This window comes from Populus alba, chromosome 16, assembly GCF_005239225.2.
Source record: "Populus alba chromosome 16, ASM523922v2, whole genome shotgun sequence".
Classification (NCBI taxonomy): Eukaryota; Viridiplantae; Streptophyta; class Magnoliopsida; order Malpighiales; family Salicaceae; genus Populus; species Populus alba.
Genome location: NC_133299.1, coordinates 13,644,008 through 13,661,390, shown reverse-complemented (window position 1 = coordinate 13,661,390; position 17,383 = coordinate 13,644,008). Strand labels below are relative to the sequence as shown.

The 17,383-nt window shown below is 34.6% G+C and overlaps 1 protein-coding gene and 1 pseudogene across 1 annotated transcript; both read right to left on the bottom strand.

Moving 5' to 3' along the window:
* Positions 1-4,011: 4,011 nt before the first annotated feature.
* Positions 4,012-6,347, bottom strand: LOC118037524 (hexose carrier protein HEX6). Its single transcript, XM_035043513.2, has 3 exons — positions 6,049-6,347; positions 5,277-5,599; positions 4,012-5,202 (listed from the first exon to the last, which is right to left on the bottom strand). Exons 1-3 carry the CDS (start codon positions 6,179-6,181, stop codon positions 4,129-4,131), a joined length of 1,530 nt encoding a protein of 509 aa, XP_034899404.1. The 5' UTR covers positions 6,182-6,347; the 3' UTR covers positions 4,012-4,128.
* Positions 6,348-9,223: 2,876 nt separating this feature from the next.
* LOC118037523 (receptor-like protein 6) lies at positions 9,224-13,107 on the bottom strand (annotated as a pseudogene).
* Positions 13,108-17,383: the final 4,276 nt, after the last annotated feature.

Below are 17,383 nucleotides of genomic sequence, written 5' to 3'. Positions count from 1 at the left end.
TTTATAATGAATTTTAATTAAAATTTTAAGAATTTGTTTTTTTAAAAACCAAAGGATTTTCCGTGCCTCACCTCTTATAAGAAGATGTGGTGTGCTTGAGCCAGCAATGCCAAATCCACGTGTCTGGCCTTCTAACTCCTTTTATTCTAAGCCCATGCTTGAGCAACATGCAGAGTGGCTCAATCCTAATGGGCTGTGAGCAATATGCCAGAGAGTTGCTCAATCAATCCTATTGGGTTCGGACCAATATGCCATAGAGTGGCTCAATCAATCCTAATGGGCTATGAGCAATAGACCAGAGAGTGGCTCGATCCTAACGGGCTAGTCAGGCTAGTCAGGTTAGTTTCAAACTGCAAAATTAAAGCCTCAGTTTTAAGCTTATCCTAAAAAATCTTCAGAGTATAATTTAACTCGGTTTCTCACAGAGCATCGCTTCGGCTCCATTTTCCATGGCGCATATATTTCTACTGCACACTGCTGCGAAGAATTTCTTGAGAAATTGTTCCATAAAGTTCACTCCATCTTTAAATTTAAATGCTTAAATTAGTCATCATATTCCCTTATATATAAATTAATTAATGCATAAACAATGTAAACAATGCATTCTGATTATAAGACTATGGAGGAAGTGAGAGAATTCAAAGTTCAGAGTAAAGAAAAAGCGACAAGTTAGAGCAACACCTGAAATTCCATTTCATCATACTATTAAAGAATTTACACATTTAAAAGTTTAAATTATTAGGGAAGATTTTAATATCTAAATTATATAATTTTTTAATATATTTTTTAAGTAAAAGTTTTTTGATCTAAAAAATTACATAAACTCGTATTATATTGTACTTAATTTTTATCAAATAAAATGTGAGTGGTGAGATTCGAACTCATAATCGTTTAATCAACAAAGCTCTTATCATATCAAAGAACTTTTTTCATTCAAAAACTTAAATTATTAGATAAAACTTCAAAATATAATTTATATAATTTTTTAACACACCCTACCACCTTCATTTGCTATATCTCATCTTAACCCTCCAAGCTCAAAGAGAAGAAGAGATTCAAGTAGTAAACAATACATAGAAAATAAAAAGAGCAGCTTTCCTTTAGTCAACATCGAATATTTTCTATGCAGGATCAGGATTGTGATATTTTGAAAAAAAAAAAGAAGGTTTAATTGGAAATGACAACAATACTCTTAGAAGACAAAGTTTCAGGCATATATGGATGAAGGACATATTAGTAATTGAATAAAGAGATAGTAAAAATAAAAGAAAAAAGAAAAAAAAAAGACTTATATTTGAAGAGAAGAAACTATAAGAACAAGAGAAAAAAGAAAAGATAAAGGAAAGAGAAAAGAGTTAGAAAAAATAATTTTAAAAATTTTGTTTTGGGATTGATGAATTGATTGGAATATTATGGGTAATAATTTATTTTGTTGATTTTGAAATATTTTGGATAAGGATGATGATTTTAAATTATGGTTTGTTTAAATAATAAATTTGAGTTAGAAATTTTGGTAGTTTAGCAGGAGATTTATGAAAAAAAGCTGGGTTTGAGGTTGAAGATGATAAAGTTTTAGTTTGGTCCCTCAATTTGTGAAATTTACACTTTAGACCTTAAACTTTGGAAAAATAACAATTTGGTCCCCAAAGCAAAATTGAAGATTATAGACAGAATTGAGGATTAATTATGCGCAAAATTTCAGTGTATTTATGAATTTATGACATTTTCAGATGGTCCTTCAATTTGATAAAATTACAATTTGACATTTAAAAATCTGATAAAATTTCAAATTGATCTCTAGATATAATTTTAGTTTTTCAGGTTGGTTTGATGAATAATTGAGGTTTATTTGGTGAATTATTATCAAGTTTTATGATTTGTTTTGTTTTGAATTAGATTTTGAATTTTTTTTTTATTTTTAGGTTTTTTTTTTAGAAAGGATCGGTTTAGTTTATAAACATATAGGTTATGAGCTAGACCTTTAGTTAAATGTATTAAATAGATTTTACATCCTTTTTAAGTCATTTTTTAACATATTTCCTTTTACATTCAGATTAGGGGTGTTCAAAAAAACCGACCAACCGATTAAACCGAAAAAACCGAGAAAAAATTAACCGAAAAAACCGAACCGATAGAAAAAACCGAATAAACCGATTAAAAAATTTAAAAAACCACTAGGTCCGGTTCGGTTTCGGTTTAAGAAGGCTTAAACCGATTAAACCGGACCAAACCGAACCAGTTTAATTGAATTTAAAAAAATATATAAAAAGAAACACTAAACCTAATAATAAATTAACCCACCCCCCACTAAACCTAATAATAAATTATTCCCCCCTCCCCCCAAAACTTTCCCGCCCCCCTCCCCAAAACCTTTCCAGCTTTTCCCCATTTCCCTTTCCCTTTTTCATAATAAATTAAACCCCCCCCCACCACCACTAAACCTAATAATAAATTATCCCCCCCTCCCCTCAAAATCCCTTCTCTTTTCAGCAACCCCACCCATCCCTCCCTCCTTGCTCTCCCCCCCCCTTCCCCGCTCTCTCCTTCCCTGCTCTCTCCCCCCCATTTTTCTTTTCCAGTGGCCTTACCCTTCCCTTTCTCCCTCTCCCTCTCTTCTGTGCACAAGAAAGACTTAAAGAAACTCATTTTCTCTTATATTGTTGCCTTTCTATTCTCTACTTTACGGGATGCTATTGAAATCTTTGTTAACATGTAGTTGTTTTAATATGGATAAATTCAGTGATTATGATTCAATTAAGGGAGATTTTTCAGATCTCAACCGGAGAGCTTGGATTCAAAGGTTTCAACAAGGATTTTTTTGAATGTGATTCGGCCAAGTTTGTCAAGTGATTGTGATTGGACCAAGTTTTCTCTTATTTAATTGATTTCGGTTTTTCTGGTTTCTAAGGCTAAAAAACCGAGCCGAACCGAACAAAACCGGTTCGGTTTGAACCGGTTCTCGGTTCGGTTCGGGTTATATTAACAAGTTATAGTATTTTCCGGTTCGGTTGAATTTTTATGTTAAAACCGGACCGAACCGGACCATGAACACCCCTAATTCAGATAATCCTGATATTTTATTTGCAGGGCATCAATAGAATTGCATTCAATATCTACTTCCGTAATATTTCTACTTTTGAATCAGGTGAGTGAATAATTTTAATATGTTAGAGAATTAGTATAAATACTTTAATTGTTAATATGGAGTTGATTGTGCTTCTTTGTAATTCTTACATTGTTATTTATTCTTTATTTATGATTTAGCATGATCACTTATTAAAACTGAATTTTTGATATGAACCATTATATACTTCTGAAATGATAACTTCTCATTTGATTGTTGTCATAGGTTGAGCTTTGAGATATAAATTTATCTGTTTGATTATGATATCAACCTATAATTTTAGTCTTTGTGCACATCGTATATGAACTCTAGTTGGTCTGCGGAGTTACCAACCTCTAGCGACTGATCATCCTACAATATGCAGCATCATTCTTATTACATTTTGATTTTCTGACTAGCCTTAGCTTATGATATTTTTTTGTTATAGTCTATTTAAGAAACTTTTCTGTGAGTACTTAAAGCCATATTTGTATAAATATTTTTCATTGTTGTATTACTTCGTATATATATTGAATGTTATCTATTTACTGAGTTGTTGAACTTACCCTCTTGTTATTTATCTTTTTCAGGCTTATAGTTTGTTAGCATGTTATTTTTGTTGAACTTTCAGAATATGCTCTTTTAGTTGTAATTAATACTTTTTTTTTGTCTAGTTAATGCTCCACAATAATGGTATTTGCACTATTTTTTATATAATTAATTTATATTATGGAATTAGTTATGTTATCATGTTGTGGAGAAATTTGTTTTGTTTATATAAGTGAAAAAGTTAGTATGTAAGTTTGAGTTTTTAAAAATATAGAAATCTAGAAGAAGATATTGTCTATAAACTAGTTATAGATTTAGAACTCGGGTTGTGATAAAAAATAATAATGGAATAAGATATGTACTCTGAACACTGAGCTTATCATAGCCTTTCTTGATCCCAACCAAGATATTAAAATGAAACTGAGAACAAGAATTAATTTTACAACAACAAAGTTGAAAACTTAACTGCATATACTTCATGCAGCTTCAATTTTAGTCTGTTCATCCATTTCCCCCACAATTTTGTTCCAAAACCCGTGCTCCCTCCACACCCTATCCATTTTCTCGATTGGTATATTCTTGGTCTCCGGCAGCAAATAGTATACAAAGGCAGTCATCACTACAACCCAGCCCCCAAAGAAAAAGAAAACTCCAGACTTGAAGTGGCAAAGCATGGCTAGAAATGTTTGTGCAACAATGAAGGTGAAGAGAAAGCTTACAGCAACCACAATACTTTGCCCTGCTGATCGAATTTCCAGTGGAAAAATCTCACTAGGAACTAACCATCCTAATGGACCCCATGACCAGCCAAACCCAGCTACGTAAACACAAATCAAAATCAACACAACATAAGCATACCCTTCGCCTACACCACCGTGATCACCTAGCTGAGCTGCCATTATTCCTCCGACCATTATCTGCGACACTAACATCTGCACACCTCCAAATATAAACAATGCTCTTCTGCCAAGCTTGTCGACTACAAGCATTGATATAAATGTTGATCCAGTTCCCACAATCCCAGTCACAACTGAAGACATGAGGGACGCGCTTTCACCTAGTCCTATTGTCCTGAAAAGTATAGGAGCATAAAATGCAATCACATTGATTCCTGTAACTTGCTGAAAAAATGGTATGGCTATTGCCATCACTAGTTGAGGCCTGTACTTTCTTTTTATGATATTCTTAAATGGGTGCTCAACGGTTTTTGAGATTGAGCTAGCTTTGATGAGATCATCAAGTTCTGCCTGAACATCTTCAGTTCCTCGGACCCGTTGTAGCATTAGCTTAGCTCTTTCGGTGTCATCAGTGAGCTGAATGAGGCTGTTTGGTGTTTCCGGGAGGAAAACTGCACCTAGTGTAAGGATTGTAGCCGGGACTGCTGCCAAAGCTAGGGAGATTCGCCAGCCCCAACCGCCTTTGATCTTTTCGGTGCCATAGTTTATGAGGTTAGCAGAGAGTGCCCCGATGCCAATACTAAACTGGAACCCATTGTTAATTGCTCCTCTGTATCTTGGTGGTGCCATTTCTGAGAGATAGAGTGGGACTGCCTGCAGAACATGTCGGATATGAAACAAGGTGACTAAAAGAATCAATGGGAAGGATTCATGTAATTGTAGCTCACCTGGTTAGCAAAACCAACACCAACTCCAAGCAAGACCCGACCAAATATTAGCATATAAACGTTAAATGCTGCACCACCAAGGGCAGCACCAGCAAGGAAGGCGGCGCCTCCTAATAGAATTGATGGCTTGCGTCCAAATGCCTTGGTTATCGATGAGGCAAAGAATGAAGCAATAAAACCAGCAACATACATTGAGGATGTGAAGGAGGTCAACAATTGGCTATCAAATTTGCAGTAGTTGCTAATTTCTGTGTCTTCCTTCATCTTTCTGTACACTTTTGGGAAAAATTTCTCCAGAAATGGTTCCATTGAGGTAACACCACCTTCATAGTGTAAACTAGCACTAGTTAATCTCTTTGTTTTTTTTTTTTTTTTTAGTTTTTATCTTAACATCAATGATTCAGCGAACGGATTGTATGATCAAACGAGTTCGATCAGGCAAGTTATAACGTAGCTGTTGCCAAGTCTTTTGCACATTGTCTAACATTTAACTTTTAGTGTGAAATGAATGGTGGCAAGCTTCAAAGAGAAGATAAGTTTCTTCTTCCTTTTTGGTTAGTAAACTTAGTAATTTAAATGCCATCTCTAAGTGTAAGATTACTTCATTATATTAAGATCTGCATAAAAAAACTGGTAAATTACAATCCAGAAAACATGAAAAATACGGTAACTCGAGTTCTATAGTGCCTAAAAACGACCACAAAAGCAGAACTTACAGGTTGACAATGAAGAAAGATCATGTTCAGGATTGAAATAGCAGAGAATTACACACCTGTAATTCCAATATCATAGCCGAAAATGACTCCTCCCATGGCAGCCATCATACAAGACAAAACAACAAACCATGTCATCTTGCCATTGCAAAGCCCTCCTTGATAACTTTTTATGCTTAATTCCACTGCCATGAGACTGAACTTTTTTCAAGTTCACACACAAATCTGTGTTTGAGAGAGGAGGCAATTAGGAAGGAGGAGATATCTCAGATGGATAATGATATAGTGCTGTCTTTCGTTGACTCGTAGACTTCGACATCATAACCAGCCAAGCAGTACTCTTCAAAGAAATTATAATATCATGAACACTACGAACTTTAGAGGAGCATGTGGGACATAATATTGGAATTATATGATATGGAATCTTTTCGTTGTTAGACTCATAAGACTCTAAATTAGCAGGTTAATTAGATTAACTCGGTTTAAACGTCGAATATTATAATTTTGTTTCCCTTTCCTTGCAGTTGACTGGTCAGGTTTGAATCGCGTATGATTGAATCAACTAGATTACTAAAATTTTGTTGGTTCAATGTATTGTCACCTATCTTAGGTTAGGTTACATATCCAAGAACATCTCAACCAACCGATAGAGAATCAAATTGCTGAGATGCCAATCCTGTGTGGGGCAAATCATTGAAAAACAACGAACTTGAATAATGGATGGATAATAGGAAAACGACATTAATTTATATATGGTGTCTCAACGGAGAGTTCATATTCATGTGAACCCCGTCCCTGCACCTGTAAAAAGGGCTGCTCATCAATTGTAAAATGCAGGTGGCTATTTGTTCATATGGAAGCCTGTACATAAAATCTCTACATGCTAGACGTGCTGACGGATCTTCCATTTAGTTATTTGTTTTTGAGGAAAAAACGATACAGGGACAAGGCCATCCAATGTCCCATGATTCAGGAATTTTATGCTGCTGAATATGAAAGGAGCTGAAACAGCCTCTGCTGGAGGCAGCTCATTAGGGCTGAAAAGGTGATGCAGCAGGCATGTGCAAGACAAATAAATCAGCTGGAAGATTGTTGATTCACCAACCAGGGGAAGAAGATGAAACCATAGAATTTGTTCTTCAATTTATGCACAACAGAAGAATTGCTGCATGAATACAATTATATATGAGACTGGCTTGGGATATAAAACTAGGATTGCTGTATGAATATCAAGCCTGCAGCAAAGAACCATCTCAACCCAAAAGTTTAAGCTGTGAGATGAGATCCCAGGATATGATTTATATTATTCTCTAATACACCCTCTCAAGTGAAAACTTTTTGGGCTTGAAATTTACACAGACCCACATTATTTTGTGCTTGATTTTTATCAAATAAATAAGGGTGGTGAAATTTGAACTCGTAACCACTATGTCATCAAGGTTTTGATATTATATCAAGAAACTATCTCAACCTAAAAGCTTAAGTTGTTAGGTAAGGTTTCAGAATATGATTTATATTATTCACTAATTAATGAATCCATTTAATTTCCTTTGGAGAAGATATCAAATGGCTCTTTAAAAGAGAAAAAAACAGTAAGTTAAGGGAGGCAGTCATTGCTGATTTGGACTGATCTAATGCTTTCCAAGCTCTATTCCTCCATCCTCTGAAATACCAGAACAAACATATCTAGATGAAAGCTATGATGAAATTGCAGATATAGCACAGTGTGGAGACACGACCTTCATGATCCCAAAAAGTTCTCATGTATATAAAGTAGTTAGGTTAAAGCTGACAACAATTTCTGCTGTTTTAGACACAATCTTTACTGAAACCTTGGTTAACTAAGACAAAAGAAATCAATTTCAAAAACTTTAAGGTTCTCTTCTGCATCTCAACTATATAATAACTTGGAATTGCTAGCCATTACCATCCCTCTTCTTTTAGCTTTTTGAATCTAATTGGTAAGATGCCTGCATAAAAGCCATCAAGTAGAGTCTCTACAGAAAAATATTTTTGCCATCTTTAGTTTCTTGCTTTTTTCTTCTGTTTCTCTCTTGTGTTTTTCTAAAATAGCAACCAAATGCTATTTAATATTTTCTTGAAAAAAAAAACATTAAAAATAAAAATATGTTTAGTTGGAAAAATAAAAATAAAAATAAAAATAAAGATATATATATATATATATATATATATATATAAAAGTTATGACTTGGATAATTTTGAAGTGAATTATTTGTAATTTTAAAATAGAAGTTACATAATGGACACATCTCTAAAAACAATATTTTTTATTGTTTCTTCCTAAAATATCTTGTAAGAAAATCTATTAATTTTAAAATTATACAACTAAAACATGTATGAATAAAAACGATTATTAACTTAGTTTTTAAAACCAACTCATGACAAGACTAGGATCATAGATCAGGAATGTTAATTTTTTTTTATAAAAAAATTAAAACAATATTGTTGTTAATAATTTTTTTTTTAAAAATATCAATTTTGACTAGTTTTTACCACGTCACAGATCGACTAATGATTTTTTTTTTTCCCATCTAGTTAGGCTAGGTCAATCTTTTTTTTTAGAATAATTAAGCCCTACCTAACTTGTGAGAGAATATAAAAAATACCATAGGAAATAAAAATGCAACTACCCAGTGCATTTTCATGTTTTCCACGAGTAATCATAAGCAGAAACATTTTTTTCTTTTTTTTTTTCTTTTTACAGCAGTGAATGCTTAGTTTAAGATAAAAAGAAAATGAAATTTAACTAACCGACCAAAATCTTCACTTGTTTTTCAATTTAAGAACATGTTTTGATAGTCGCCTCTAAACAAAATTACAAGTCATAATAAACAAAATTTTAAAAAACGCAACACTGAATGCTAAGATTAAGTTTAAAATAGAGATTATGAAATGTCAGTAACATTAAAAAAAATGTAATTACCAAGAAATTTTTATGATTTTTTACTTCCCAATTTGGGGAAGAACAATGGCACCTTTCAAGAAGATAGCCATTTTGTTATTGATTATATCTGACACAGGGGGACATGGAAATGGAAAACAAACTAGTTCCAGACTCTTGGTGACTGGTTTCGATGCAAAATCAGTTCTTGCTATTGTTCAGCACTTCAGGTACATGAGATTTTGTAGTTTTGCTCGTCTTGCTATGCTATTTAGTCAGTTTCTAACCTGTTCGATAAAATTCCTCAATGAGTTTAACCCCATAAAACGAAATTGCGTCAATCAGCTTTACACTCTCATGCTTTCTGTATTATATACAACTTACAAAACAATAAAACAAGAAACAAAACCTGCACTGTCCTTCTCTCTCAAGATGGCGAAAAAGATGAGAAGGAAGAAGAGGAAGAAGATATCGGTGGTGACTGATAACAAACACATTTTGGGTCATGAATGACCTTTTTAATTGTGATGTCAAGTTTTGTGCAGAACACACAATACCTTCCTCCAAAGTAATCTTCATTGTCCACTTCCACTTCATCATCATCATCAGCAGCAGCAGCATCTGTGTTATCTTCTTCTTCAGAAGTTTCTTCGGGCTCGATCCTCCAATCACCTCTCGCGTAGTATCTGAACCCCAACATTGGAAGAAGCACCAAAAGGATTTTATCTATGCGGTCGTCGTACCATTTGTTTATTTTCTTGGAGAACAAGAGAGGTGCCACCACAATTCCTGATCCCAGCCCGAACCCCAGGCCAGGGACTATGAACTGCCAATCAAATTCTTTTCTTTGGCTGCTTCTCCATATAGAATTTGATCCATTGGTGTCGGAGCATGCTACACTTAATGGAGGCCCGCATAATCCTTGGTTACCTTCAAAGGAATCGGACGAGAACGTCTGGAATTGAGCGCCTGTTGGGATCTGTCCCACTAGCCTGTTATATGAGAGATTCAGGACTGAAAGGAATGTCAGGCTTGCTAGCTGCTGTGGGATTTGTCCAGACAATTGGTTAGATGAGAGGTCTAAGGACTCGAGCTCTGACAGGTTGCCTAACGATGATGGAATTTGGCCTGTGAGCACATTATATGACAAGTTGAGAACATAGAGGGCATTGAACTGTCCTATGACATCTGGTATTGGCCCTTCAAAGTTGTTACTTGAAAAGTCAGCAGAGGTAAAGACAGTTAATATCTTCACCAGCTCCAGCTCGAGACCCTTGAATGTAACTGTTATTGAATCTTGATAATACAGTCCATTCGTCAGCTTCAGGGGATCATATGTTATGTGCTCAAGGTTTCTGTTTCCACCTTCCATCATTCCTTCCCACGTTTTCAAGCAAATGTTTGTTAGATTTCCTCTGAAATGGTTGAAAGCTAGGTCGACAATCTGAAGCCTTGGCCAAGTGCCTTTCACTTGTGGACATCCAACAAGCCCGGAGAACGTGTTGTTTCGCAGAACAAGGACACGAAAACTCGATATGGTCTTAAGAAGACACGGGAAGCTGTCATTGATTTGATTGTTCCCAAGGTCTAAGACCTCTAACATAGTGCAATTTGCCAGAGATTTTGGAACCTGCCCTTGCAAGTTGTTTCCACTCAGATCCAGAGTCTTCAATTCACAGCTTCTTGGAAATTTATCAGGAATAATGCCATCGAAGTTGTTTCTCCTTAAATTTAGAACACGAAGAGTCTTAATCCTCTCAATTAAACATGATGGTATTCCTCCACTCAAACTGTTGTTAGACAAGTCAAGAACTTGTAGCCATTCGGTATTGCATATCGATAGCGGTATTGCTCCGATAAGGTGATTATTTGAAAGGGAGAAGAAAAAAGTAAAGTTGAAGTAATCACCGATGTTGGGGGGATGAAGGAAGAAAAATTATTGCTTGAGTAATCCACATAGGTAATAAATGATGGAGGAACTGGAATGCTCCCTCGGAGCTGGTTGTGATGCAGGTCTAAGATGCTAAGACCAGGAAGAGACAAAGGTCCTTCTAGATCAACCAGAAGATTGCGTGAAAGATTCAGATATTGAAGAAGACCTAGTTCTGAAATCCAACCAGGTACCAGCCCAGTAATTTGGTTGTCTGAAAGATCTAAATGGAAGAGTTTTGATTGGTTCCTTAGATCTGGAAACATTCCCAGGTGGCAAGAAGCCAATCTTAGTTTCTTGATTTGGAGGGAAGAAATGTTGGAATTGCCGCCACTTGCATAAACTGTCAAGTTGTTGTACGAGAGGCCAAGTGTGGTGAGATTGGGAAGATTCTGAATCCAATGTAATTCCACCGTGCCATTGAGCATATTGGATGGAAGTTCAAGGACATTGAGTTTTGCAAGCCCAAAGACAGAACTGGGAATAGGACCTTCTAAGCTGTTGCTGCTCAAATCCAGGGTATCCAAAAGAGAGGAAGACACGTTTGGAAACTCAGGAATCTGTCCCCCAAATCTGTTGTTGGAAAGCTGTATCCTCTGCAGCGACGGGATTGCAAACAACGATGAGGGGATGCTCCCGCTGAATACATTGTACCCTAAATCAACATAGGTGAGGCTTCGAAGGCCTTCCCAGTGACTGGATGGAATCTCACCTGTTAGTTGATTGTGAGAGACATCTACATAGGTGAGATTCTTGGACTTGCGGAATGATGGGAGTGTGCCTGTGAAGTTGTTGGATGACAAGTCCAGATAAAACAGCTGGGTGAGATTAGCCATTGAATTTGGAATTGGTGCAGTGAAATTGTTACCCGCTAGCTCTATTCTGGATAATTTCTGGAGTCCACCAATGGACTGTGGTAGTGTTCCCGAAAAATTTGTGCTACTGAGCAGGAGGGTCCGAAGAGAGAGATTTTGATGGAACTCCGGAAAAGAACCCTGAAGGAATTTGTTGTATTGTAAGTCAAGGATCTCTAGTGTTGGTACCTGGAATATAGCTTGTGGAAATTTACCGTTCAACTGGCAAGAGCTGAGCTGCAAGGCAGTCAATTTCGAGTAATTTGCAAGGAATTCTGGAACTGGAGCAGACAAATTATTACCGCTCAAACGAATTATTGAAAGAGACTGAAGCTTTGCAAGGGAAGCATCAAAAGGACCTGAAAGATAGCAGTTGGACATGCTCAGCACTTTTAACTTAGGCAGTGAAGATGATAAGGCCTTGCACCAATCATTGCCGTGTGCTGATATATTAACACCATCAAGAAGGAGCTCTGTTAGGTGTGTGAGATTTTGAATCAATGTTGCAAAATTAGGCTTCTCGAGTTTCAGTGCAGGACCTCCAGGGAAGGAAAGGGCAGACAAATCAAGACTGACCAACTTTGTCAGCTTTGAGAAATCATTTGGAATCTGACCTGTAAAGCCAGCACTGGACAAATTCAGTGAAATCAAATCCGTGAGGTTGGCAAACCCGACTGGCAGAGCTGTGCTGAAGCTGTTGAAAGACAAGTTTAGACTCTGAAGAAATTGAAGACTGAAAAGCGCACTTGAATCGTCAAGTCCACCAGTGATTGATTCGAAGCTCAAGTCCAGGCTGATAACACGACCACTACCCTCATCACAAGTTATGCCTGGCCACTCGCAGCAATCTGAGGTTGAATTCCACTTCACTTGTTTTGCAGATAAAGATTGATTAAACACGAGAGTGTTCTTTAATTGCAGTAACAAGGATTGCTGATCTTTCCGGCACTGGCCAGAAACCAAAAACACATTGACACCAAAGAATATTGTCAAAAAGGGTATCAAGAAAAGCCATGTAAAGAGAGGAATTTTCATTTGCAAACAATTAGAAGACACCCATATAACTGAAGATGGAAAAGCTTGTTATTAATCTGGTTTTGGTATAGGGAATGAAACAGACATGAACATGACCCTTTTAGGTTCAGATCTTTGCCACCTTAAATAGACTCAGGTTTTGCTCGGGACGGTGTCCGACCGAAAGTGAAGAATGGGAGGCAGAAGAAGAAGCAGCAGCTAAAGAGAAAGGATTGGGAGAGATATGGAAAGAGTCAGCAGCAAAATGTTTGTCAAAATAAACTCTCTATGTTTGCAGGCAAAATGGAGGTTGTATTAGACGCGTTTTGTTGTCGGCTTTATTTTATTTGTTTGTTTAGCTTCTGGTTTTAAACCTCTCTTGCAATGTATAGAAAAATCAACGCCCTTCCCCCTTCCCCTTCTTCTTTTTTTTTTTTTTTTTAAAAACCTTCGGCTAATTAATTAGAATATGATGGATGATGATACGGAGGCTGAGGCCCATGGCAACGTGTAATTATTATTCTCTTAGAGTGTGTTGTTGGGTGTTTGAGACTTTTATTTTTAATTTAATATACTGTTATTAAAAATAAATTTTAAAAATAAAAAAATATTATTTTAATGTATTTTTAATTAAAAAAAATTTAAAAAACTAAATAAATGATGCAGGCAGCCTAACCAAATTGACTTTTAGGTAAGGAAGCAGTTAGTAATTGATAAGCTGATTCTTCTTCACCTTGAACAAAGGATATGGTGTTTGAATTTCGAACGTTGCTTGAGAATCAAAAGTGGTTTGGTGCTTTGCCACTCTTTCAGAGAGAGAGAGAGAGAGAGAGAGAGAGAGCAAAACAAAAAACCTAATCACGTGAAGTGAAAGCCATAAAGACCAAGCTGCCATAAAATATGATTTATTGTAGGACGCCCTACGGATTTTCTATTATTGCAGGTAGATTTCTTTATCACATTAGTAAAGGTTTATAAAAATATAATAAATATTATTTTTTAAAATTAATTTTTGATATTAACATATTAAAATCATTTAAATATATATAAAAGAACTAATTTTAAACAATAATAAATTTAAAAAAAAAAAACACAGTTTGAAACATCATTTCAATTTCCCGTAACGAATAATAAAAATTGCGTGTGAAACCGTCGACCAAAAAGGGCACCTTAAACCTAAATGGAGACTGAGTGAGGAGGTCCTTCTTGTCTGCACATACAATTTCATCCTCTTGGGTAGACTTTTTAGGTGACTTTGATAGGAGTTTTTGTTTTTTTCTTTAATTAGAACAAAAATTATCTAAATATCTTTTTAATTTTGCATTAGTTCTGTACATAATTATATTTTAATTTTTTAAATTTTTATATGCTAAAATAATATATATATATATATATATTTATTTATAAAGACATTTTTTATTTATTTTACATAAAAAAATTTATGTTACAATAATTTTAATCAAATATATATATTTTTTTAAAAAACTATAAAAATATTTTTTAAACCTGTTTTTTCTACACGCGAAAACCACTTCAATTCCAAACATACACGTTCATGTCATTATAATATGATACCGTCAATTTTACTTTAATCAATGTCAAATCAAAGGTAATTTATATTATTATTATTATTATTATTATTTATTAGTATTAGTATTAGTATTATAAAATGGACCCTTTTAGTTAAAAAAAAATCACATTTTAGCCCATAATCTAGAGCTATTTTATGTAGGTTTTCATTGTGTAAAATAACTTTTGTATCTCATATGCCTTTCCAACTTCAAATTCTTAACTCCTTCCTCGGTATTCAACGAGAAATTTATAAGAAATTAATATAAGATAATTGATCCTATTACCAAGTCAATAATTGTAGATTATTTTAGCACACAAGTGGAGTCATAATTCTTCCTCCGATGGCCCCATCTCAGGCCAATCTCCCCTTCATTGCCGTCGTAAATTGGTATTTGGAACCCATCGATGGTTTGATTAATTTCAGGACTTTTTTCTGGTATTGATGCCATTGGCAGTTTCCTTGACCCTTTAGCTAGCCAATAGCAAGCAGCAATGCACTTGGATCTTATGAAGGAGTGGAGACTGGACAAACATCATCGAGCCTGGCAATTTCAAGCGTGGAAACCAGCTCATTAAATGTGTGTTTTGGGCATCAATTAGGGTCTCTTTAAATTTGTTTTCTTGTGACGAGATCAACCACTACTATAATCTTTGGATTTATTATTGGAATCTTTTATTGATATTTATACTATTATTTTATTAGTAATTAATTTATTAATAAAATCATTGGCGGAAATGCTCAATCGGTAAATCTTTTATAGGTAATTTTTTTTGGTTGGTAATAAAAAATTATTATTACTAATAAATTTATTAACAAAAAAGACGTGAAAAAAAAATCTAATTTTTCAATCCGTTTGTAATTCCGTCTGTAATATTTAATTTAAAATTTTAATTTAATTAAGACTTTTTTTAAAATCATTAAATAACATCTATGACTTTTTAATCCATCAGTGATTTTGTTTGTAAAGAACAGTAATTAAGAGTGCAATTGAGAAGTGAACAGTTCTAGAGCTCTTTGAAAAATACCAACAAAATTTTTTGTTGGTGATTCCCTTTATAATTGACATGATAAACAGTGTTCACAGTTTACCAATGAATTTACCAACAGATTATACCAACAAAATAAATTTTATCAATAATTTTATTGATAAAAATAGCACGACATTGTTTTTTTTAATTTATTTCTTTTACTATAATTCCTTTAATAAATACCTAGAAAATATTTTTATCGGTCAAATCCATAGCAATTTACCAATAAAAATATTCCTAAAGAAAATAATTTGTTCAATCAGTCTCGCAAACATAGATCATCTACTCCATAGGAAGTACGGCATGCTCACATGAAGTGATCGATGGATTGGAATTCTACTGAAGTGGGAAATGGAGAATGGATAGAAAGAAAACCAGAAAAACGCTGCCAGTGGGACAGAAAACGGACCTTGAAGTTCACTTTTTTCTGCCACAATTAACCTGTTGAAGGTATCAATGAAAGTGATATCCATGCAAAAAAAAAATCCTCCTTCTAGAAGGGCTGTCAGTGCTCACTCTAATTAGTTTCTAGCTGTGAGCACTAAGGGAATAATCTTATCTGCACATAGAATCAAGCACGCATTGTCTTGCTGTAACTCGTCTTCACTCACAGATCATACATAATTTAGTGAAGAAACACAGAAGGTAGATCGACTGCAGGATGCAACGCTAGGAGGGATGGCATTTATCACTTTTGTAATTTGTTTTTTCTAGAAAAAAAAAAAAAAAAAACTTGATCGAATTTTCAACTGTTATCATGAAACATTGAAGCAGCAAGGCATGAAGGATCCATACATGGGGAAAACTTGTGAGCCTATAGGTTGGTGGGAAATCCACACACTAAAAACTGTTCTTTGCCCACAAGTCCATAGTTGCACTTTAATATCTGCAGAAATTCTGTCCTCCTGATTACTGAAAACGCCACCATCTTTGACCGGAACACTTGGAGGAAAAGGGAGGCTTAGTTATGGTGTTGGTCCCCGTCTTCTTGCACTATCTTCACCAGTCAAGAAGGCTCCTCTTCCTTTTCACACCTAACTCCTACCTGAAAATGATAAACAAAGCATTCCCAGCACAAAATTCCTGGCATATAGAACAAAAGTACAAGAAGAATAACGTTCAGAGGAAAGTAGATGGTAGATCGAAGCATTTCTTAATTACCAGTGTTTGTCTAAGAAGTAAACGCAGATGCAACAACATTTAATTACAAAAATAGCATAGGTTACTGTTTATAGATCCCACCAAATATTGCATTTAAAACGCATGGAAAAATAAAGTAGGTTGGAGCTGCTTCTTGCGGTTGCACCATACTGCACTGTTCAGTGGGTAGTGCAGCATGCTTTTATTGTCGTATTGTTTATTTTAGTGAATTTTTTTTTTGTTTGAAAAATCTGTGCAGTTAATTAATTTCACTCGCACTGTTCATGTGAACATGAATAATATTTTTTTTTTGTTTTTTTAAAAAATTAATTTAAGATAAATTAAATTTATTTGTACTGTAATCTTAATTTTATTCCTGATAATATTTTATCTAATTTTATTACACGCTCAAAAAATCATGAAAACTGTAGTTCTTGTCGAATGAATTTTGTATGTAATAGAATTGTAGATAATTTAATGGAACAATAAAAAAAATTTATATAAAGTATGATTTATTTTATGATATAACAATAATAATTAAATCTACAATATTTAAATTAAAAATCATAAATATTAATATATTTTTTAAAATTATTTTATAAACTCAATTTCAAAAACATTTTTAATCAAATAAAATAAATTCTTAATAAAAATACAAAGAAGAATAACATTCAGAGGAAAGTAGACGGTAGATTGAAGCATTTCTTGCTGGATGAGACCAGTGGGCTGTCTCAAAATTCCTTGTAATTGAATAACACCTACAGTGGGCTGTCTATCAGCCGCTTCTAAACTAGGCAGCAGCTCCAATTAAACCGATCTTCGGCTTCAGCTCCTTCTTCTATATTAAACTTACCGGTACCTAGCCGGCCCGCATGGTGGCCCCACAAGCCCTCTGTAATGTATCCCTCATTCCTTCTCGTGGCTCTCATCGAAATAAAGCAATTCAATTAGAA

Excerpts from the sequence above, each read along its gene's own strand:
- LOC118037524 (XM_035043513.2), bottom strand. The coding sequence starts at position 6,181 with ATGGCAGTGGAATTAAGCATAAAAAGTTATCAAGGAGGGCTTTGCAAT. Across the intron at positions 5,600-6,048 it reads CTATGATATTGGAATTACAG|GTGGTGTTACCTCAATGGAA; the intron begins GTGTGTAATTCT and ends TACACTATGAAG. Across the intron at positions 5,203-5,276 it reads GTGTTGGTTTTGCTAACCAG|GCAGTCCCACTCTATCTCTC; the intron begins GTGAGCTACAAT and ends CATGTTCTGCAG.